At 43.2% G+C, this 24946-nt stretch overlaps 1 protein-coding gene across 9 annotated transcripts in view; it reads left to right on the forward strand.

Moving 5' to 3' along the window:
- Positions 1 to 24946, forward strand: part of si:ch211-200p22.4 (phosphatidylinositol-binding clathrin assembly protein) — a 64425-nt gene that overhangs the window by 33900 nt on the left and 5579 nt on the right. For 2 of the 9 annotated variants that reach the window (XM_035149084.2, XM_047338912.1), the window contains exons 8-19: positions 940 to 981; positions 2247 to 2267; positions 4840 to 4925; positions 5051 to 5174; positions 9358 to 9503; positions 10273 to 10373; positions 12381 to 12491; positions 19312 to 19446; positions 19667 to 19697; positions 20001 to 20133; positions 21428 to 21451; positions 24744 to 24800. In XM_035149084.2, the coding sequence (XP_035004975.1) occupies positions 940 to 981; positions 2247 to 2267; positions 4840 to 4925; positions 5051 to 5174; positions 9358 to 9503; positions 10273 to 10373; positions 12381 to 12491; positions 19312 to 19446; positions 19667 to 19697; positions 20001 to 20133; positions 21428 to 21451; positions 24744 to 24800 (1011 nt within the window). The remainder of the gene's footprint in view (positions 1 to 939; positions 982 to 2246; positions 2268 to 4839; positions 4926 to 5050; positions 5175 to 9357; positions 9504 to 10272; positions 10374 to 12380; positions 12492 to 19311; positions 19447 to 19666; positions 19698 to 20000; positions 20134 to 21427; positions 21452 to 24743; positions 24801 to 24946) is intronic. The other 7 variants (XM_035149085.2, XM_047338910.1, XM_047338913.1 and 4 more) reach the window with 7 other exon arrangements.

A 24946-nucleotide genomic window follows, 5' to 3' on the forward strand; every position in this document is an offset into this window, starting at 1 on the left:
GTGAGGTAGTTGATTTCCTTTTTTCCGCAGAGGAAACTGAATGTTCAAATAGACGGCCCCAATCAAGATGCTTTGTCTTTTTATAATTAGAATTTTTAAAACAATAGTGTTTAATAAAAATAAAAGACAAATCCAGGCTCTTGTAAAGCTCTGACTTTGGCTTGGATTCACCAGGGTTCTCACCATAACATGAACAAGGTGTAACTTATGTTTTTTTATATCATACATGACGACTTACTAATAATTAGAAAATCCCCCAAAAAGTTTTAAAGGAGACATATAATGCTTTTTTTTCTTTCCTCTACTGTTATAGTTTTTTGTTGTTAATGGCAAAGTTGCAAAGTTAAAAAACACATCTGTGTGTAAACGCTTTATTAATAACACAAACTAAAAATGATCAACTTGAATATGAGCAGAATACGTCTCCTTTGATACATTCAACCATTTCCTGGTAAACTAAAAGTCTCTTAATCCATTATTTCTTTATTTTCACTGAATAAAGCTTTAGGTAAACTCGCCAAACGTAAGTCTAAGGACGTGTTCTTCTTAATCTGTGTCTAGAAACATGTTATCTGTGGATCTGCAGATGGTTTTGCCGTAGCTGTCCTTTTTATTATGAATGTTTTCAATGTTGTCACATCATCCGTCATTAGTCGCCACACCCGCTCTCCCTCATTGGTCAGACACATCTCACTGAACAGTCATCATCGCCATTCACCACGAGGATTGGTCGGCTCATCGGCCAATCCAGATGTCAAAGAAACGTTTTCTTGTTTATTTCTGTTGTCGTTTCTGTTTGACGCTGCCACTGCATGAAGTAACGATTCCCCTGTTTTTTGTTTTGTGTTTCTCATATTTGTTTTTTCCTCTCCATGATCTCCCACCTTCCTTTCTCCCCTTTTTTTATTTGTTTTGTTGATTTTTGTTTTTTGATGACAGCAAGTTGGAATAGATCAGGGTGACATCCCAGATCTCTCACAGGTCAGTGTACATCTCACCTTCCACTTCCTCTTCCTCTCTTTCTGATCCCCACTCATCTTTTTCTATCTCTCTCCCTTATTAACACAACATGCGTGGTATCATTGCTCCCTCGATGCTTTCATCCATCTTACCACCCACCCTCTCTCCTCCCCCCCCACCCCTTACTCTCGTCCAGCCTGATCTAACTGTTCAAATCTAGGCACCTCTCTTCTGGTTGGATTGATTTTCTCTTTCTTCTTCTTCTCATTTCACTTCTACCTGCTCATTATGGGTTGAACAACAGGCGGAGCTGTGTTCGGTCGGCCCTGCTTTTTAAACAGTGCGCCATCACGCACGTGGGTTTCGAAGCCTTGAGCAACTGCGAATAATTAGTTTAGACCTTGAATCTAGAAAAAATTATAATTGCAACAACAAAGGGGCTTGAAGACAAGACGGCAACGCTACAAGGGAATAAACGGCATAATTTCTGTGTTGTTTCTTTTGTATCATCAAGGATAAAGTTTCCCTTTTTACCTAGTTGTGAATTCAGAGGAATCGCTTGAAGCCTGTTTTCCTTTGTAGCCTCCTAATGGTTAATGGGAAGAAGAAAGGGAGACGACAGACTCCCCTGTTTAGCCTGGAACACGTGAAGATGCACATCGGGGCCGAAAGGTTAAACTGCTCTGTTTGTGAATCCACACAAAGAGCCGTTTAGAATTCAACCTGACACCGTGAACTCTCATTTGTAGGTTTGTTTGTTTTATCGTCCGTGGGATGGTTTGAATCCGATAGTTAAGCAAAAACGTCCAATGGAGGGCGGCGCAGAATCGAGGGTTTCTGACAACAAACATGGTGAAAGTGTTGATGTGCGTCTGAAGAAAGAGGCGGCTACGCTGTAAACGCTCTATCTTATAAACTCCTGAATTCTCACCTTCCTAACTTTGTTTAAATTTCTTTTTCTTGCTTGAAATAGTGGCTACATTGCCCCCTATGGTTTCCGCTGGTACTGCTTAGTTTTGTTAGCATTGTACTGACAAAGGTTCTTACCATTTCCTTATATATATATGTGTTGGCAAGGGTTAGGGTATGTGTAACCCTGGAGTTTACTAGACCACAGGTAGTAACGTTGTGGATTTGGCAGCTGTGGAGCTTCTCCGCCCCCTGGTGGAACTCGGCCGTGGTCATTAACGGCGTGTGAATTGTGACCGTGTGCTTGTCGAACTCGTCCCAGTTCACTCACAGTCGCTAAATAGACGTTTTCTTTTCTTCTCCCTCCTCTGTCGCAGAAAACTAAAGGATCATACATTGTAGGTGGTGGGTTGCGTACTGTACTGCTTACCCCTGCAGCCTGCTTAACCCCCCCCCCCCCCCAACCCCCTGCATGAACATCCTTGTGGTCACGTACGTGTGTGTGTAGCCATACACACTTCTACCTGACGCACTCAGAGGCATGCCTTTTCTGTTTTTCATTTCTTGTCAGAGTGGAGCGACATGATGTTGACTCAGTAGAATATGTATGTGTTGGCCCCGGGTTGTGCGCACACACACACACGCACACAGACACACACACAGAGCTCTGGCACAACAAGCAAAAGGGCATGAAACCTCATGAATAGAAAATGAGGCTTCGCCCCTCTGCCCCTCTGTCTTCATCTGCATGTAAAAACCTCTGCACTGGGTCTGGACTCTCATTTAAATTCCATCCCCTCCTTGGATGTTGATTATTCCACATTTGCCGTGCACGACATCATTGCTTCAACATGCATGGTGGAGGTGCTTTAATAGCGACTAACCCCGAGCAATGCAGTGCGATTACTGTTTAATAAAAAGGAAACACGAGTTAGCATAAAAGGGGGGGGGGGGATTAGAGGGCGGTGAGAGCTAAATATCTTCAGATGAGATGTTCGCCCACAACACGGACACCCCTGCAAAGTGTGTGTGTTTGTGCGTCAGAGCTAATATTGACCGGACTTACACAAGGTCTTTATTCTCCACCTTTTGAAAAAAACCCACTGACAGTTAAATAGTGTCTCTTTCTCCTCAGCGAGTCTGTTTCTTTAACAACCAGGCAACAGTTTGGCAAGAACCCACCGTCTAGCCAGCCACAGAGGGCTCGGAAGCCAAAACACTCCCGTGTGTGTGTGTGTGTGTGTGTGTGTGTGTGTGTGTGTGTGCGTGTGCGCAGCCCTACTGACGTTACATTCTTGTGGATGGAGAGACAGACGTGACGTTGTCATATTTTCACAGTGGAAGAATTTCCTCTCCCCTCTCTCTCTCTCCTCGGCTGAGGAGCGTTTTCTCTCCCTCCTCCGTGTTAAGCTGCAGATGAACCACGGATCTTACACTTGACAATGCAGCTGTCGGCCTCACTTCTTGCCCTCTTCTCTCCCTCGGTTTCGCTGCATTAATGAGGCTCCTAACGAGCGCTGAAGACCTTGTGTTGTGCAACGTGAACAATCGGAGCTGATCTTGAGTTTGACGCTGGATTGTGTTTTCTGCTGTAGTAGCGTAGCAACGAATCCCCGAGTAACCGTCTCTCTTACTTGTGCTCCAGAACGTTAGAGCTGACATTTTAATGCTGCTTCCTTATGTCATCTCACAACAAAGCTCATTTCAGAGACTCTTGGAGTCGCTCGTTTATTTTCTCGTCCAGTAATTAAGAAAAGGTAAAAAGTTTAGAGAATAATCTCTTTCCCCAAAGCTGAATAAACATGAACAGATTTAGTTGCTGCAGATATTTTCCGTATCTTTTCCTGCCAGCCCCCTTGTAAAATGTTCGATTGAGCCCATGAGAGAATTCAGCAAGGAACTGTTCGGAAAGTTCACAGCGAGTGGGCGTGTTAGGGTGGGCGTGGACCCTAACACGTGACAAACAGGAAACTGGAATTTCATTGTAGAAACTGTTTGTCATTATATCGTAAAGCCTTTAAAGCCGCATTTAAAACTCAACTTTAGTCATTTACGTAGATATAAAACAGAGAAAATCTGCAAATCCTTACAACTGACAAGCTGGAATCATAGAATCATATTTGACATTTCTGCTTATTCGAGTCTTTCACCTGATTTAAGGAATTTATCAAGCCAAAAAAAATTATATTTTCAGGATCCTGCTTCTTAAATGTGACCATTCGTTGCTCGCCTCTGATATATAATATTTGAGTAAAATTCTCAGCGAGCTAGTGGGCGTGTTAAAGACATTTCTAACACGTGATGGACGTGAAACTGGAAAATACAAATATCTCCGCTAAGAGCCGATAGCAGTGTCGTTGTGCTGTAAACAACAACACTGAGCTTTCCGCAGCTAAACGAATGTGTCACGTCCTGCTGCTCTACTCAGACGCCTCCCTTTGTCTAAATGTTCCCCACATTTTCCTGGACAATCTCCTGCTGCTTCTCCACATGGGAAAGACAAACCAAATTTCATCCTGACACTTGTTGTTCAGCTGCAGTGTGAGTGAGACAAAGAGGGAAAAACACAACAAGGGGGAAGATGAATGAGAAATGATCGCCTCCTGCTCATGATACTTCTCAGGAGAAGACACCGGTGCGACCTCTCCTCCGCACTCCACCTTTTCCCTCGCTCTTTGTCTTTCAACCTCCTCCTTTGTTCTCTCTCTCCGTTGAGTCTCCTGCTAACGCTGTTAGTGTTTGCTGCATGTTGACATGGCTATTCCTGGAACCCGATGCACTCTGCTACCTTCCTGTGAGACCAACTAACTCCTGGGTGCTTTGTTTGTGTGTGTGTGTGTGTGTGTGTGTTACTGTATGTGTGGGTGGGTTTTTTGTGCATACGAGAGGTGCAGAAAGTGAGTGATTTTTCAAAGAAGTTGAGCTGTTTACTGAATAGTTTTCTCATTCACTGTCATTGTTCTCCCTCAGGCCCCCAGCAGCCTCCTGGAGGCTTTAGAGCAGCACCTGGCCTCTCTGGAGGGCAAGAAGACCAAGGAGCTGAACGCAGACACCAGGTAGACATCTCGATTACCTGCCGTTAGCCAGTTCTCTTTAAATATGACACCAAAGAAGCAGTGAAAAACTAAGAAATCTAAAAGCTTATCATCAATGTGCTCATGCTCTGTTTTCTCCGTTGCAGAGCATCCACCTTGTCCAGCGCCGTCTCCTCCCTCTCCTCCACCGGCATGTCCTTCAGCCGCATGGACGAGAAGGAGAAGCAGCAGGCCTTGGAGGAGGAGCAGGCCAGACTGCATGCTCTAAAGGTAACAGACTTTCTACTTGTAAAGCAAATTAGACATTAGGCTCAGCACTGCAGAAGCAGAAAGACCAGCTGCCATAGTTCTGCCACCTTCTCCTTCCACTCACTGGGGAAAGTCTCTCTGCTGCCACAGTCTTAACTGGACGTTACTGGGTTTATATGGGATTAGATTACCTGGTATTAAAGGGATAGTTCACCCCGAAAGGAAAATTCACTCATTACCTACTCACCTCTGGTGGGTGAAGTGTTTGAGCCCATAAAACACTTTTGGAGTTTAAACAGCGTTGCAGCCAAATCGAATACAATTAAAGTAAATGGTGACGATTCTTCAAATGTAAAAATCAACAGAAACAAAAGCCTCCATACTTCCTGTTTGTCTGTAGCTGTCGAAACAAATCAAATGTCTCATAGGAAAAGCAGCAGGGAAAAGGAAACTGCCCCTTTCTAACGCCTGATTAAAATGTTTATTTATTCCTCTTTTAAGCTGCATTTTTAAACAGATTTTTATATTCCATTACTTATTTATGAATTCAATAATGTATTTTTAAATGATTTACTTACTGACTTTTTTATGTTATTTTCTCAAAACCCTCTTTTAATTTAAACTACTTATTGAGAGATTAATATTTGATTGGAAAATGATTCCGTAATTTCTCTTTTTATGGCCCATTAAATATTAAATAAGGAAATTCTTGGGTATTTACTCTATTTTTATGGGTTAGGGGTTGAACCAATTTATTATTTCATATTTCTACAGAACAGCATCTGTACATATCTTTATGCTGCTGAGAACCAAGGTCAAATTCCCTGGTTACATCAGGTCAATAAAACAGATTCTGATGTTTTATGATGGTATATATGATCGTATAGTTTAATTCTGACCCTAGTTTAATTGTCTTCCGTAAGCTGAGGGACAGTGTGACAATGTCAAGACTATAATGTGAATAATTTACTGCTGCAAACAGGAAGTGCAGAAGCAGAACGTTGAGGATCCGTAGAGGAATTTGATCTCCTGAACTAAAGCGCCACATCACAGGAATCGTCTGAAAGTGATGCGAGCTGCTGCAGCCGCTGGATTTAAAACCACGCTGCGTCTGTGCTCGCACACAGAGAGTAAACTGCAAGTCTGAAGCGACTACATCACACTTGAGCCCCGACAAACGGCACCAGCAGTTATTAAAAGTAATATATATAATATACACACAGTGCGTCTATAACCGCACTACTGCTGCTGTCGTATGAATCAGGCTGACGGATCGCCCTGCAACTTTGCAGTTTGCTGAACTCCTGTTGAGGATAAAGGCCGAGAGCCTCAGTGCTGAGCAGTCGAAAAGTCGAGTGTAAAATGTGTTGACATTTCCTCCTCCAGCCTTGGGAGTCCTGCCTCGCAGCGAACTGTAATTGAGTAAGAGCAGTGAAGCTACAAAACAGGCTACACATCGGCTCGGCGTGCGTGCATGTGTGTGCGTGTGCATTTTGATCATGCTTGCATCCTGGCAGACGAGATCCAGTATGTGTGGAGTCACGTTGCCAGTATCTGCGAGCCTTGTCGATCTGTGTGTGTGAGGCGTGTGTATATCCTGGCAGATTAGGCGCAGTATGTGCTGCCAGTGTGTCTTGGTGTGTTTTTGTTTGTGTGTGCACGGCTGATTGGATTTTAGCCGTGCCCTTGGTTGCCCTGTTTCTGCCGAGGTCCACTTATTACCTTTGGGTTTAGCGAGAGAGGAGAGGGGAGATAAAGTGAGAGCGAGAACATAACAGGGTAAGAAACACAGCGAGGGAGCCGGGGTTAGCAGGGGTCGTCCAAATACTCACGTCCAGCTGTCCGTGTGCCCTGGTGTCCGTACGGACTCAACACACACGTACACACTCATGGAAAGACACTTACACAGTCAGCTACTGTCCAGCTGGGGCCTCAGCCCAAACAATAACAGCAGTTCCCATTTGTTCCTGGCTACACTGTCAGAATACAAATGAAGGCTCGGCTCGGCTGAGGCTCGTTCAGCAGGAGATCCTGTTTATTAATCTGCCAAAATTCCTTTAAAGATTTCAAGAGGCTGTAAAGGGAATAAGATCATTTCCATACCTTAACGTTTGGGATTTGAACTGAATTAAACATCTGGGCGGCCGCGTGTAAATAAATAAAAATACATCTCTGTGAGTGGCAGCGTTTCCACTCCCTGGCCATTCCCTGCCTAACACCTTTTCTTTTGTCGTACTGTAAATTGCTTTCTGTGTGTTTAAAAAAAAAAGAAAGAGGTGTTATTTCCCTGTACATGATGGGACTCAAGTGTATCGATCCCTGCAGGGAAATTAGGTCTTTGCAGCAGCAGAGGTAATAAGATCCAGCGGGACATATAGGCAGATGGGATATAAGCACCACAAATAAGCAATAGAGCAGCGAGGATGACAAAATCAATCAACAAAGCAATAAAATATAATGTAGTCACTTATGGGAAAACTCCAACAGCCCTGGTGGGTTGAGTATGTTCACTGCATGTAGAAACACTATGGATTCCCTACACTGCGCATGTTTTATTTAGATTCATCATTTTATATATGATTAAACCACAGAGCGTCAGAAGGATGTCGAGAGTCAGATTTCTCTGCTGTTACCAGCTTCAAACTGACCCTGAAGCGAAACGTTCAAATTCATGCAAGAAATGAAAAGTCTGGAGCAGGAAGGGAGATTTTCAAACGTGTGTGTGTGGAAAAAAACCTTCAAAGTCCCAGAGTCTCGGAGCAGCGGTGATATAATTTGGGGGATTTCTACATTGTGTTGTGCAGTTGTGTTTCAGACCTGAGAGACTTAACGCTGTGAAGCAGGATTTGATTCGTCTGTGGTCGTGCAAACATCAGCAGTGTTTTTGCCACAGTCAAAATGAAATAAAAGATTCAGTCACAACACTCACAGCTTCATACGTCTTGACTGTAGATGGTAGATAAAGATGGACGACACGTCTCTACTTCCTGCTGTGCAAGAATAAAGCTGAAATAGTGTGTATACAGGTGCTGACATTCCAGAGGTGGTTGTTGTTAAAGACGACGCATTCTGCAGGAAATCTGGGGAAACAGCTCAGCGGCCGGTCTTGTTGTATTTTTCTCAGCAGCGACACCTACTGCTTAGGAGAAAACTGCAGCATTCTGAGACTTGAAACTGTAAAGCATCTTATTGATTTATCTGTTTTCATACATGGATCCACAGTAGCTGCTGAATGAAGGAGACAACACTCACAGCTTCATACGTCTTTATTTTTTTATCACTTTGAATCGATGGAAAAACAAAAGTCCAAACCTTAGTTTCAGCTTCATTTCACTTTTTGTGTTTTGCTGCCGGACTCTGCTGACGTCTGTGTTTCTGTCTCTGGAGAAATCGGGGCTGAGTTCTGCTGAGAGCCGGCTGCAGCTCAGTCAAATCCTGTTTCAGACACGTGACGGCAAAGAAATTCAGACAATGTTGTGTTAGGTTGTATTTCTCACTGAGAACCAGTAGAACTGGTCTGTTTTAAAGCACTTGAAGCTAATTGTCCGTCATTATATTGTGCACGAGGAATCCAGCACTGAAAAGAAACCTTGGCAGCACAAACCAAGCAAATGAGTTTTGAAATTCACTTGGATGTCGGCCTGACTTCAGCTCTGAAAGCCAGAAACTTTTGCCAAAGTGAAGCAAACGCATTTAAACTTCTCCTTTGTCTTTTCCCTGATGAAGACACACCCCTACAGCTGCGACCTGGACATCACTAGCTGTCAATCAAACGGTAGCCATGCCCCAATGTGTACGATGCTTGACTCTAAATGGGACGAAGACTTGAAACTAAAGATTGAGACCTTAATCTCACCCGGAAAATGTTTTACTGACGTTATAAATCTATTTAGGAGTAGAGTCATTTTCTAATAGACGTCTATGAAACCTTTTTCAATTAGTGGCGTCGCCCTCTACTGGTCATTTGAGAGAATACAGGTTTCACACGTCCGCTTTGGCTTCAATTTCTGGACCTTGAGTCTATTTTTATTCAAATTCTATTCTCCACTCAAGACTTCACAGGATAGCTGCTGTTAAATAGGCCAAAAGGTTTACTGGAAACAACTCTAAGGGGGAATTACTGTTTAACCATTGTCCTGATCCCACTGTGCTTTTTTTTCTTTGTGTATTTATGTGTATACGTGTGTGTGTTTTGTGTGTGTATGTCCCTCAGGACCAGCGCCTGAAGGAGATGAACATGCAGACCCCGCCCTCTGCCTCCCCCAGCAGCCATTCGATAGGCATGGCCAACAACAACCACCACATCACACAAACCCCAGAGTTGTTCACCTCCACGCTGTCTGCCAACAGGTACACACACACACACACACACACGCACACACAGACACACACACACTAGTTTGACCAAACAAGTCACAGTGACAAATATACAGAAGAACGTCTGCACTCTCCATTAATTATAATAAGTACTTTTAATTTTTGAGTTAGTGAATAATTAACACACATGCAAAGAGGGACAGACAGACAGGAAAAAAAATAGGTCATTGCAGCAGCAGAAGAGGACAAAATTTATTTGAGAGCGGAATATTTTGGTTCTTTCATAATTTATGATTCAATGCACAAGACTTTCTCGAGTGTTAGAAGTCAGAAATAATCACAACGTTGCCAAACAACCAAATAAAAAACATGAAGATGTGATATTCACTCCAGTCAGAAGAACCCAGTGCCGTCGTGCTCACATCCCAGACCAGCAGAGTTACAGTGAAACTAGTCATTCATTGATAATCCGAACAGATTTTACCCTCAACGTGCTCACACTCCAACACGCTCTGTAATTTACTGCTCCGTCCCAATGTTTACAGCCCCTCAGAGAGAGAGAATTAATCTTTATCTGTGACAAATGAACATTTCTTACTTGTGGCTTTAGCTGTTAATGCGTAATTGATTAAATATTTATGCTCTGTCTCATTTGTCTATCTGTATCTTCCTTTTCTCTTGTCACTGACCTGTTCACTTGATTTGTTTCACTCTCATCACTTCTCCTCTTTCTTCCCCTCTCTCCTCCTCTCTTTTCTCCTCCCCACCCCCCCTTTCTCATCATCCCTCCTTCACTCGTCAGCGTGCCCAATCTGAACAGTGACCTGTTTGATCTTCAGCCGGCCTTCATCCCCGCTGTGCATAGCAATCCTTCCATCTCCACCGCCAACAGTGCCTGGGGAGGTACGTTACCTACACACACACAGACACACACAGACACACACACGCACTTGTATTTACATATATATGAAGGCACCAGCAGGGACCCGGACATGCAAATAAGACAAACACAGGCCTGCACACACACATAAATGAATTTCTTTCTGAAATATTCCCACTGGCCACTCATGTACCCGTCTCACCATCCATCTGTGGTATGTTTTGGTTTTGATTAGTTACTTGATGATGTAAGAATGCGGTGAAACGTCATGATTGACAGCTGAGACTGACCCACGATTGGTCGAGCGCAGGCTTTGATGCCGTGGCTCCACTTCACGATCGCTCCTGCGCTGACTCTGGCTCCAAAATATACAATAAAATGAAAAATATACATATTTTAGCTCCGTCGTTATTTACAGTCTTTGCCCTGAGCAGTAAACCAGTGTGTGGAAACTTCATCTAAGATTCAAACACCCTTGATTTGCGACATTTCAGCTCGGAATCAGTTTTCTCAAATGAAAACGGGAGCGGAGAGACGAGTCCGGAGGAGCAGTTGGTGCAGAGTATTACAGGCTTTATGACCGAGGATTAAACTGAACCCATTGATAAAGAGTTTCGGTCCAGACTTCAGAGTCTTAGCTGAGATATCATCCCTTAACTCTATCAGCGGCTCTGACACGGGAGCTGAGATAAATATCCCCCGAGCTTCTGTCAGAAAGAACACAAAGGACACTTTGCTCTGTAAACGTCCGAGGCCGTAAATAAACCAGACGCCGGTGACGTCTCTGTCAGGCGGCAGCAGAGGACACACTTGTTTAAATTAACTGTTGGAATGAATCTCAAACATAAATTCGTGGTGGAGAATTAAATCAAATATGAGCCTGTCATAAACATCGGTATCTAGTTTTATGTTTGCTGCTATGAAAGCTTTTATTTTACAGAATAAAAAAAACAGTAAAGTTCATTTACATTTATATTTTGTAGTTGTATTTGCGTTTTCTTTCTTTTTTTACTTACTTATAATAAAGGTTTTGGTTAAACTGTAAAATATCAAACCTCAGTTACATTTTATTGTCACAAGGGTTCGATATCATCTTAGGAATCATTGCCAATTTATTTTAACATATAAATTTGTTGATATGTTGGTGTTGGAAATGTTCAACTGCCTAAATCATCCAATTTAGTGATAATGTGTTTTAGCAGGTATGTTTTTATTATCGATTATGAATTTAAAAGCAATATACATGTAGATAAAAGACAGTGTGCTAGTTGGGTATGTCCTGGGAGAAAAGGGTTATTTCTCAGACACCACATTTATTGCGATTCTATTTTCTGCCTCCCATGTTTAGTTTAGTCTGTCAGTTGTCGAAATGGCTTTATTCCCGTTGTGTTCCCTGAAAGCGTCGCTGTAACGCCGACATCATGTTTATTAATATCCGATGCGGTGCACCGTGTCGTGTGCTCTTGTTTCGTGGATCGCACAAAGGCAGCCTCCCTCTGAGGCTCCGCACCCTAATCCCCCGACAGGGATGCGGATGAAGACGAAAAAAAAACAAAAGGTGCATCGGTGGATTTCCTCGTTCGCAGACTTAACTCTCCTGACGCTCCCGGCTGCCTTCACACAGACGCCCAAATTACTAAGCAGCAACAATGGCAGTGTGCTGGAGACTGTAAGGTTCATGTTCCTCATCTAACAGGATTAGTTTAGCAGGAGGTGGTGGAATCGTTGCCACTTCAAAGCTGTTATTTTGGTCCCTGTAAAGACAAATCACAGTTTGATGTTAAATATTTTCTTTTTTATTCCAGTTGAAAATGCTTATGTAATTAATAATTGGTGTTATTACTTGAGAAGGTCTTCATGTCCATTGCTGTCCATCGCTGCAGCTCCTCTTTTCAGCCTCTGTCTGAAACACTTGGTCTTAGCTCCTGTCCCTTTAAGGCCCCCCCCCCTCCCCTCCCGATAAAGACCATTCTGCAGCTTCCAAAGCACAACCAGGGTTTTAATGTGTCATATTTAACTGCATCCCTCAGGACTGGAGAGCCAGCCTCTGCAGCAGACTGCACCGACCATGACCGTAGATTTCGATGCCGTGTTTGGGAATAAAGCTGAACCCAGTAACAACGGCCCACAACCTGCAGCCGGTAAAAAAAAGCCTGCTCTGTCTGACTGTCCAGACGGATCCTTAACTGAAAACTAAAACCTTTTTGGCTTTGCTGGCGGCTCGAGCATTTTGACTAACCCTCTGACTTGTTCCCTGCAACTTGTGGCTGTTTCTGAAACTCGGCGGGTGTTCGTGGCTTCGTCACTTAACCTGTTGCTTGAATTATTATTAAGTTTCTGACGACAAAACTCCAGCTCTGTCAGCGGGGGTCAGTTAATTTACACTTCAGCTGGATTTTCAAGTAAAGAAAAGGAGAACTTGGTGTCAGATCTCGAGGATTAGTTTTTATCAGTAGATAAGCTAGATATAAGCAATAATTAATATAAAGCTAAACACTCAACATCTAATCTACTTCCTTAGGACTATGTCAGATTTGATTTTGCTTGATTTTGCTAAATCCTGATTGGAAATTTATGTCATCAACTTTTCCACCCAGTTTAAATGAGAATATAAAATGTCTTTTTTTAAGTAAAGTACGAATCTTCAAGGGTCTTTGTCAGGGTTTTGTTTTCACAAGACTGAATTAAAAGTTAACTGATCCCAGCTCTGTAACAGATCGACAGGTTAATTTCTCTGTGTGTATTTCTACAGGGTTTTTTTTTTCATTTATTCTAATAGGAAAACTACATCATTTAACCACCAACCAGAATCTTTGAGTCCAGTGAAAGACGCAGCATCGTAAAGTCCCGATAGGAGCAGACGATGTGTGCGAAACCTTTTGCTCAAACTGCTTAATCCTGCCTTGTTGTGCTGTCCTGCCTGTGATGGCGACTGCTTTGGACCGATGGCTTCTAAGTGTTGCCGGTCGGAGACTTTGGCTCCGGGCCTTCTTATTAGCTCACTTTCTTTTAACCTCTCAGCAACTGACACAATCAATCTCGCTGCCTCTCGACTCCGCTCTGGTCCCGACAAGCTCCGGCAGAGTGTATGATTTTAAGGCACGGTGAGTTATCGACGGCTCCACAAAAAAACAACCAGAAAAGCACAGCAGATAAGAGCGACTCCCTGCAGAGGTCATCTGCAGACGCTTTTCATCATGAGATGAAGGAGGGAAGAGGAGCAGGCGGAAGCTGTGAGACTTCAGAGGAGGAACGAGTTGGTGTTGTAGAATTAGATTCTTCAGAGGAGAGCCTCGTTGAGAACTGGCATCGTCTTACCCCTCATCCTGATGAGACTGATTTGTTTGACAGGATCATCAAACGCAGCCAGATCACAAACCACAAGTCTGGAAAAACCTCCTTAAACCATGAAATCTGATGTATTACAATCACGTTGTTGTTATAGTTAGTGTAACTAGTGCAGGGATGGTCTGTTTAGAATGAGCTGATTGCTTTGGCCTGTGTTGACGCTCCGGAGCCGCTTCAGAATTACTCCTCGTCATCAGTGAGTCGTCCTCAAACACTTCTACAATAAACTGTCAGTCTTTACTGTTCATGTGCTGGACTCTGTGGTGCAGAGTGAAGTTAGAAAACCTTGTTGTGTTCATCCTACCTGGTTTATCCTCAGTGAAGTTGTGCGTCCTTGTTTTTTCCTTGTATTGAACGTATTGCATTTCCACATTGCACCAAATTCATTAAGGTACTTCCAGGCCAAGCGTGTGGCCAATTAGATGAACGGTTCTCCAGATCTTCCTTCTAAGTCAATTATCATCTGGATTAGTTGAATGCATTGAGCTGCAGCCAATAGAAATCAGTGTCTTCTGTATTCCAGTAAATGTTTAAGGAGTCGAAGCCTCAGGTTCCGTTCGTGAGCTGCTGATTTCCTGTTGGACCTCGTCAGTGTCTTCTGCGACGCTCAGCAGAACCAGCTGGAGGCTCCAGCGCAGTTTGCCTTTGTCTTGAGACAAACTAACTCCTTCCTATTAATAGAGCCTGTGTTGAAGCTGCCACTACAACCACCAGTACACCATCTGGGCCACTGGCAGCCTCTCACACAAACCCCCTGCATGTGTGTAGCTACTGTATCCGTGTGTGTGTGCTCGTCCACGTGTCTGTATATTTGTTAAGTGTTTGTAACCGTGTGTGCGTCCACGTCTGTGTCTGTTCTTGCGTCGTCTGTCATTTCCTTCCCATCTGTCTGCTTCTGCTCATTCTGTTTTGTTGTTGTTGTTGTTCACATCGTCCCTCACCCACCACCACCACCGCCTCCTCCTCCCTCCTCCCTCCTCCCTCCATTTATTTCATCTCTCGCTCGGTTTTTGCCTCATCGTCTCCCCATCACACTTCACAAAGCAAGAATCACCCAGGCAACTCCTTTCCATCTGCTCTCCTCCTCCTCCTCCTCCTCCTCTTTTCTCTGCCTCTTTACATTTACAAAACAAGACTCTTTTCTCCGTCTCCTCCGCAAAGTGCATCGTCTTTATTTGAAATTTTGTGTCCACTTTAAACTGTATTAGATTTGTGTAGACGAAGCTGGAGGCATTGTTGTGGAGATCATATTTTTTGGGGATGGCTGTGCACAGTGTTGAAGCTTTTTGTGTGTTTGTGCTGTCTTTACTTTGTATTCTCATTTCCCATCGTTAATATCTGTCTTCTGTTTACTTTGACAGTTCCTGCAATTATCTTTCTCCCTGTTTTTCTTCGCGGCCTCTTCTTCTTTTCTTCTATTTCCATTCACATTCGTTTTTCTTTAATTTGTTTATTTGATTTTGAGCAAATGTTGTGTTTGCTGCATTTGCTATTCGCTGAATCCTCCCCGAGAAGAATCCAATACTCGGATTCTTGGTTTGTTTTTCTAAAATCAGGTTTCAGAATTTGATAATTGCATTATTTTTAATGAGCAGTTAAAGTTTTCCTCCCTTCTGCGTCCCTGCTCGTATCGATGCGTCTCCATTCTCTCGGATTTATCTTTTTATTTGTTCACCATATGTGAGGAGCGTTTCTTATTCTAAACATGACACCATCTCCATTTTTAAAAAGTGAATCTTCCGATGAATGAAAAACTCTGTAAAAGTCCTGCTTTCCTACAATAAACTCAGGAACACTGGCGGAGTCCAAAAAGTCAAATTACCCGTCTAATAGATTTATTCTCGAAGATGTTTCCCATCATTTTAGCTGTTTCCTATCACACTGATGCATGTTCAAGTGTTCCTGTTGCTGATGAGTTTGGTTCTAATCACTTATTTGATGCCATGAAAAACGTGGTGATGCATCATGATTTGCAGCTCAGACAAACTCGTGATCAGATAGTGGGAGAAAATTGAGATGTGTCATCCGTCTTTATATTCAGTCATTGGAGAAGGCTGCTGCTCTGCGTGACATCCACCACCCACCGTGTTTCAAACAAGAAGATATTATTTAAGCGGTGAATTTATCCACGTTGTTATTATTGTAAACTGTATTTTTGCCGTTTCGGCCGACTGACATTCCAAATATAACCAAAGACAACAATACAGATCACCTCCGTCTCTTTTACTGATGAACCCAGCAGTGTCACGTGCTCGGCGTCTGCAAAGGGTTTTTAGATCATTCAACCTTTTCTCAGTTTCTCTCACATCTAGTTGCAAGTAACAGATTTCCTCCGCAGTGTCGGAATTGAACCCTTGACGTGGATTTGCTTCCTTCACTTTGATCTTCAACGCAGTCGACTGTCAAATCCGTGGCTGAAACACCTAAACTGACACGGGCAGCGTTATCCCCCCCCCACATCAGTGCATCCAGCTCAGCGTTCGCTTCATCACCTCCACCCCCTCCGACTCCCACCTCCGTTCTCCCCGCGTCGCTGCCCCGTGGTGTGTGATGTACTGAAAGGGCTTGTTTCACTCTGTCCCCCCCCACACCCTTATCTCCGCCTCTCTTCTCTTGCTCCCTCGGTTCAATTTAATTCACTGGGCTTTACTGACACAGAGCTTGAAGAAACAAAAAAAACAAAAATAATCACCCACGTTGCCGAAGTGTTTTATCTCCGTGACAACAATAATGGAAATGCCGACAGTGGGGAGAGAAATTAGAGTCGAGAGAATTAAAAAGATAGAGGAACAAAACTATGTTTCTTTCTCCCGCTGCTTTCTTCGTTCCCCCATCTTTCTTCTCTCTCAAACTTTCCTCTTCCTCTCCGTTCCACTTCTTTCCGTCTGTGTGAGCCTCCCCCTCTTTCTCTCTCATCTGCTAAGCTAGCAGGAAAAGTGTTTTCTGAACCTCTTGTGTCAGCACCGCTGTCAGAGCAACACACCGCTTCCTAACTAAATATTATTCCTGCCTCTTTTTTTCCACCCTCCTTTGCCTCCCCCCAACCCTCTCCTCCTCTGGTTTCTGCAGGATCCACGTACATTTACAGTAGTCTTCTTTCATTCATATCTTTCTCATTCTAACTACAATTCTGTCCAGCTTTGCTCCTGCCTTTATTTACGCTTCCTTTCGGCAGGAATAGAAAACTAACCCAAACCTGGTTGTTAATGATAAAAGCATATCACAAGGTTACGTTTTCACTTTTACCGTCAATTTCCCCTTTTTATTTTTGCCTCGTTGACTCCGTACTCCACCACGTACACACGAGAGCCCGACCGATTTATCGGCAGATAATATCGGCTCCTCGGCGACACATCGGCATCAGCGTCTTCGTTTAACTGTAAAATATCAAGCCTCGATTACATTTCGTTTTCATTCATCAATCGTAGCAATTATTGGAATTTTTCAATCAGCCAAATTTATTTTACTTGCTAATATCGGCCCCCAAAAGCAACACACACAGCTGAGCCATTAGCTGAATGAGTGCTGACATGGGAACTTGTTGACAAAGGTGCTTACACACACAGGAAATGACTAATTTACACCAGACACGGACAAACAATATCTCACACGCACAAGTTCAAAACTAACATCAATTGATGATTGACACACATCAATCATCTGGCTGCAAGCTACTGAGTCAGGGATTATACACTGTGCTTTGTTTTCGTGGAGACAAAGAGGCGTGTCTGGGTGAAGTGGATCTGCTTTGAACAGGAACCTCCGTCAGTGTCGGGGGGAAAAAACGCTGAAATAGGTCAGGAAGAATTAAATTAACGGAAAGGCAGCCGGCGAGATCTAGGTTCACGTTAAGGAGGCACAGCTCAGCAATACTCTCAGATTAAAACCTTCCAGCTCGGCTTCGTTACAGCGGTTAACGTGGAAGTGGACATGTTGGAGAAAGTGGTAGAATCAGGATGAAAGTTGATTTATTTCATCTTTATTTCTTAGCAGAAGTTCGGTGGATGCACATTGAAAACAAATGTGTATCCCCCTTTAACTTTTCCTCGGAAATAAAGATGTAGTCCGTAATCACCATCAGAGGTATTGTTCGTACATTTACTGCATTAACGTTTGCTATAGTGATAGTTTCAATTGTCTAGAAACAATGTGGAAAAAATTAAATGATAGTTACCGGATCTATAATGAGAAATATACACATTTGAGAAACGTCTGTTTTGATTTCTGAGTCATGTGATCAACTCCTTATTCATAACAATGGATTTAACGTTGTTTTATATTGACTGTGATAAAATCGTAGTTACGTCGCTCCCCACGCGTTTAAGTGCAGGCGCGCTCCCGTGAATGCGGGCACAGTTTCTGTCGGGGGATAATTTCTGTGTCGCGCCACCTGGTACGCGCACGCCCACTCCGACCACGTGATTGTCCGTGCGTCACCAGGTGTTTCTTCAGTTTGTCGCGTCGCTGCGTCTCGACCGCCTCCTCCCGGTTTACCGCAGGATCCTGTGCGACAAGGTGTGTACTCCGCTAGCTCCTCTCGGGTTAGCTCCCGGTTCCCCGCTCTGCGTTCTACTTGTTTCACGTGAAATACAGAAATGCAGCTTGTCACGTTTTGTTGTGGTGTTCGTTAGACTTAGCTGCTAGCTAACCGTAAGCTAGCATTGCTGCTACCTGCACCACGTGTTCTCATCAGAGGTGAACTAGACACGTGCTGTGATGTTTGTCGCCACTTTTTTTGATGTTTAAATCAAATATTAATTTCTTACACTGCTTTGCTCCTTTCACGCGTTTATCTCTTAATTTATTATCCCTCATGCAACTGTTTATCGTTTAACTGCTTGTTTTGTCATAATACGTTTTTATATTCAATGTGAAGCACTTTGAATTGCCTCTGTGTTGAAATGTGGAATATGAATGCACCTGCTTTGCTTTGCTGTGGTTTTTGGTATTGTCTGCGTTGTGGTTGGTTTGGCATGTACTGGCTAATTGGAACCGGTTTCTGGAAACCAGTATGTTGGTTTGTTTGTCAGCAAGTTTCCACAGAACTTGTCAGAAGGTTCTTGTGTGGGTCAGGAAAGAACCCATTAAAACACTTTACTTCAGATTGTGAGATTTGGACTATTTTGACGTTTTTCATGTTTTCATCAAGACCAATTCGTGGATCTTGCGTAAAGAAATCTGATAATTAGGGGACTGATGTGTGATGTGGTGCAGCTTGACTGAATTTAAAGGAAACTTCTAATGACCTCAGCTGAGGAGGTTTTCAAAAAAATCCTTTGCATCTTACATGACATGAAATAAAATTGTTTTGTCAATCCATTCTTGTGCTTTTCCTTTTTTTGCCTACCTAACTCTTAAAATGCTGATCATCTGCTTGATTCAAACGTGTGTGAACATCCAAACCTTCACCTGCTGTGCCTCCTCGTTTCCATCTTTGATTTGGTTGCTGGTTCTGAGCTGTTTCATCAAATGTTATTTGTATATCGATGTATATTTAATGGGATATGCCTGCACTTCCTTCCTCTGGGACTTTATGCTGCACTAACCTCTGTCTGTGTCCTATATATCCTGTTTTCCATCTTATTCACATGTTTGAGTATGTTTCTCCTGCAGGGTTCGATGCTCTCGGAGACTTGATGAAGCCGACGATTCACGCGCACACCGCACCTCCGCCTCAAATGACCATCCATCATGGAGGAAAGATGCTAGCCAACGACCTCGACTCCTCTCTGGCCAACCTTGTGGGCAGTGAGTTCCCAGAAACATACCTTTTACTTGGTGGTAAAACTTTAAAGAAATCTTTCCGAGAGCCATTTTGCTTTCACGTGGCAGAAAATGTCTTTATTCTCTCCTGTTTAACAATAAATAATCCAATATAACCGTAACCACCTCCTGGATTAGACTAAATGTTACACCTCCCTTTTTAAATGATGATCACTGAGTTCCTCTGGCTTCTGTCCCTCCTCAGATCTGCAGTTCGTTGGGACCCAAGCCAAGAAGTGAGTGTCCTGAGTTGTGATGTTTTTGAGTTGATCTTATGTTGTCGAGGTGGGAGGCTTTAAACAGCGGCAAAGCCAATACGCCTTCCTGCTGTACCCTCTCGCTCTGAACAGTTTAAATGGTCGTATGTGCTAAAGGCGTTTAAATTCCTGCAGCACGTGCAAACTCATTCTTTCTTTACTCGTGTACATCGTGGAAGAGAAATTTATATAACGATTAAACGCTTCCAGGACATGATTTGTGTCTGAGGTTGAAAATGTGACCCTGACGGTGCGCTCGTTTTGTGGCCCTGCTCCTCCCAGGCCAGAGATGCATTGGAGCCATCCCGGGGAGAAGAAGCTGACGGGGGGGCACAACTGGCAGAACAAGACCATGTCGACCACACAGTGGGGCCCTGCGCCCGTGGCCCCACAGCCCATGCCTGTACAACACGTGGTAAGGAGACTATGAGAATGTTACTGAAAGGATATATATATATATTAGATATACATATACTTCTATTAGTAATTTGAAGCTAAATTAACTAAAAGGTGCCTAAAATCTTTGGCTGCAGCATCGTTACAAGACAAAACACGAGAAATGTGACAAACCATTATATGAACCAATCATAATCCAGGTTTACGAACCAGAACCCGAGCCATTTATCGGTTGACTGATAAAAATCAGCTGATATGAGCCTTTCACATATGTTTGCAGATTAACTTTTATTTTACAGAATAAAAGATGCAAAAAAAAAAGTATTTTACATGAGAAACTTTTATTTTCTTAATTCAAGTTGTATATATTTGCTTATTTTGTTTTGTTTAGTGATAATAATGGAAACTCCCTCGTACAAAAAACCTCCAGACACATTGATTTGTAAATCAAAATGTAAAACTGTTGCCTTGCACTCACACACTGAATGAATCTGTGTGCATGAGAGTATCTGTTGTACCTTGTGTGTATAAATGAAAGTCAAGTATATAACTGTGTGTGTGTGTGTGTGTCTGCAGTTTCTGGCTGACGAGGACAAACTGTCACTAACTCTTCCTTCCTTTCTTTCTTTCTCCAATATCTATCATTTTCTCTTTTTCCCCTCTCTCTCCTTCTCCTATTGGTCCGCTCCTTTCTTCCCTCACCACCTTCACCCCCTGTCTGTCATCTCCTCTAATCTCTCCTTCCTGTCCCGCTCGTCCACCTCATGTTTTGCACTGTCATCCACTCGTCTTCCTTCCCGTCTTCGCTCGTGTTCCTGTTTCACCGCGACTTGTGTTTTGCGTTGTCATCTCCTCCGTCCTGTTTTCGCTTCACTGCCCTCGACATCTGCCCGACCGTGTTGTGACCCCTCGTCTATTCTTCTGTCTTATTGTATTCGTTTGCTTCCTCCTGGTCTCTTTCTGCCTACGTGTTGTCTTTCTGCCTTTTCGGTTTGACTTTCTCAAATCTTTCATATACCTCTTCTCTTTATTCATCTTTCCCTTTTTATATTCCAAACCCGTTTCCCGTCTTTCCCTGACATCGACCTCCCTTATTTCATTCTCTAACTCTTTCTGTCGCCCTCTTTCCTTCTCTCCGTCTCCATCTCATCATGCTCGTTCTTTGCCTCCCTCTTTCATCATCTCAAACTCATTTTCATCATCTCGCACTTCTTGGGTTCTCTTTAACTCTCGCTCTGTCGCTCTCTCCTCTTCCTCCTCTCTTTCTCTCTCTCTCTGTCTTTTGTCTTTTTCCCTGTTGCGTCCTGATGCAGAATGGAATGTTCTATACTAGTTATGTAAGTACTTATCCCTGTTCGGTCTTAACGACCTGCTAAATACCTTCTATTATGTGCTTCTATCCTTCCTCCTGCCAACTTCCTCTTCATCTCTCCCTGTCACCTTCTGTCTTTTTAATTGAATTCCTTGAAGAAAATGTTCACAAAAAGACGTCGCCGCTGTTTTTCAGGCATCATGTTCTGCATTAGTTAATAAAGAACAAATACATACTTAATAACAAGGTCTGAAAACTTGTGATATTGAACAGTTGTGTGCAAGTCTATGTATTAAATGTTTATACACGGTTGATGCAGTTTTTACTCAAGAGTTTTTTGGGTTGGCTTTGTCGCAGAAGCATAAACTGCTCCGATTGGCCAGCTGGACCACTCTGTTGTGATTGGTCCACGGCTTCCAGTACGTGCAGGAAATGCTCAAAGTGCTTTATGAAAAATTGATGTCGTGTGACGACTGTTTTTATGGGAATATGGAGCATTGTCAGCATTTTGTTACCCATCAGCATGTGCTAATAGATTAAACAGGTCAAGATCTTTCTGGTTTGCAGACTTTTGAAACTTCGGCAAAACAGAAAAATGTGTCAGTTATTCCCTCAGCAAAATAAAACTCTGCTTTCTGTGGTGAGCGGTGAACTTCAACAAGAATATAAAAACAAATGCAGCTTTGACCCTGAACAGTTTATTTTGTTGGGGACATGATTGTCCTGAAGAAATAAACCATTAACTCTGACAGATGTAAAAGTCTAAAAGCGGCGAACCCAGCCTGTATTCGCCACAACGCAATAAACAAGTCAGAGCAGAACATCACAGGTAGCACAGCGGCTCATAATCTGACTGTCGTGCATCACTGGCATAAATAAAATCCATATCTGAGATTCTCACCAGCACGGTGAGGTTGTGACGGTCTCCGCTCGCTTGATACTTAAAGTGCCGGTTGGAAATCCTGCAAAGCTTTTCACTTATTTATCCTTCGGTTGCACGTGCAGGTCGTTTCAGGTCGTTTGTCTGACTTTACAGATGGAAAAGAACGAAAGTGGCCTTTAGAGGCAGATGGCACAGGGAGTTGCAAAAGTTCAGCTCTGAATCTCTGAAACCAGGATGAAAGATGTTATAAAATATTATAGATATAGATATATAGGCCGCTAGTTAGGGGCAACCCAGTAGAGAGAAAGGAAAGGGCAGAATAAAAAGACTGACAAAGACGAGTAAGAATGTTAAAGTGCCTGAGCTCAAAGACAGACGGACTGAAACACTGACAGAGAAGGTGTAGCGCTGCATAAATGTCACGACACCTGCTGCGTTTTTCTCCGACATCATCTTGTCATTCTTAGAAAATAAAAGGGACTGATGCCCGCTGTCGTTGTTGCACAGGCGAGACGGACGGACGAGTCTCAAAACGCTTTGTTGAGCGGAGCCTCGATCCTCAGGTGCAGGTGGGATTCATCTCTCGCCTGTGAGGCAGCTGCTGTGAGAGTTCACACTGATCAATGGTCATGATCAGATTTCAGAGGCTTGTTCTCTCTGGAGGCTGGAAGTCAAAGCTGAAACCTGATCAGACGCATTGGTTTCCTCCTGAGATCCGTTCAATAGGTCGACTGACTCAACAAAAACTCTTTTCTTTACGTCTTTCATCGACCCAGTGACCGGTTTATCGGTCGGTTGATAAAAATGTATGTAAAGAAAACGTATTTTACAGAAACGATGCATTTTCATAATAAAAGGACTAGGGTTGTAGTCTGTGCTGCCCGTGGCACATGGTGTTTAGTCCCATACAGATTATATAACAGACCCACTGAGGTGTGCGGCAGAAAGAAAGTTCCCGTCTAGTTCATCCCAGCGACTCCTTATTAACCAAACTTAAGATCCTTCAATAATCTAAAACACAAAGCAACGATCAAAACTTCAAACCCCATTTAATCCAACTGTAACAGTACATGACACAATATTCTCAGCCAAGGGACAAAATATAAATTATTTCCTTTTTTCCCACGACTTACGAGAATAATTACAGCAGCTTTGTTTAAAGACAAATTCAACAATGGTAAAATACAGACTAGACTCTTTGTAAAGATCCACCAACAAATCCTGCTGGTTCCTAAAAACATTCATTAAGGTGTCGTTGCATAAGTAGAAGTTAGTTTTATCTTTCTTATACATGTTCTCTGTAATCCAGGTGATATCTGATGTCAACACACAGCTAACGACTGTTTAGTGTAAAGTATGTACCTGATGTTTTCTGTGCTTCTCACCTGCAACGTCTTTCTCCAGCCGAGTGGAAGTACTTAGTGATTGAAGCGTTTTATAAAGTCGTGTTCACAATGATGGATTAGGTCCGTGAAGGCAGCCGCGTGTTTCTGCAAGCTGCTTTTAATGAGTTTTTAAAAATAGTGGGAAACCTGCGACTTCCAGGTGAGCGAGCTGACGTGCTGCAGAACAGTCTCAACTTGTGACTGCAGCAAATACTGTACATGTGATGGAGGGGGGATCACACTGGTGTTTATCCTGTAATGTGCAGATGCTTGCAGGTATTCCCAACTGGGAGAAAATGCAGATACTCATTTGTTAACTTTGAGGGAGGTTGTCACCGGGCCTGTAACTCTGCTGTGAAATTACCGCCGGCTTCAGATAACTCATCCGACATCTGTTTATATTAATACTTGGTGTATATACTTCAGGTTTGTGCATCTTCACGTCTCATCTTGTGAAATGATTTTCCCCCTGAGACGTTTGCTGATATGAAACGGTGACAAACCTCAGACGCTCCCCTCGCATAAATTAACAGTTTGTCGAGCGGGGGGTCGGCAGCATGGACGCAGACGCACGTGGGTTGTAGACGACAGCAAACTGAGTTTGAGGCCCCGTTCAGCTGGAGTGTATTTGATTTGTGAAGTGAGGAGAGCAGGGCAAAACGCCGTCCTATTGAGCCACCCCTCTTAAAGCTCTGGTAATGATTGCTCCCAGTAGGATTCCACTAAGTACCTCTGCTGCATGCTGGGTTGTTGTGCTCCTACTGTGCACACACTTTATCAGCGTTAAATATATTCTCCTTGCACTTAGAGTACAGACGGGTGTTTATTTATTGCGTTCAAGCCAGACAGTTCTAATAGGGACGGATGAGATGTCTGTCAGAGATGACGACACTAAAATTGTGGGTTTATTTCTGAGATTTTGTGGTAATAATGTGCAACAGGTTTTCATGTGCAGGCTGAAAAAAGCCATAAAGCTTCTGAGTCGGGTGTTTTCTGTCCACTGCTGCTTTTTCCACCTGCTCAAAGTAGATTTCTGCTTTTTTCTCCAGGCTCCGGCTCCCATGGCTTTCCCCATGACCTCACCGCAAGTGCCTCTGTATGGAATGGTGAGTGTACCGAGAAAACCCAGTACAAACAGGCTGCAACTCACTTCTTCTTATTGATGATTAATGTGAAGTTTATTCTTTGATGAAAACGTGTTTGGTCAAAGCAACAGTCCAAAAGATTTTCAGTTTAAAAGCATCAAATCAAT

The sequence above is a fragment of the Hippoglossus stenolepis genome, chromosome 23 (assembly GCF_022539355.2).
Source record: "Hippoglossus stenolepis isolate QCI-W04-F060 chromosome 23, HSTE1.2, whole genome shotgun sequence".
Taxonomy (NCBI): Eukaryota; Metazoa; Chordata; class Actinopteri; order Pleuronectiformes; family Pleuronectidae; genus Hippoglossus; species Hippoglossus stenolepis.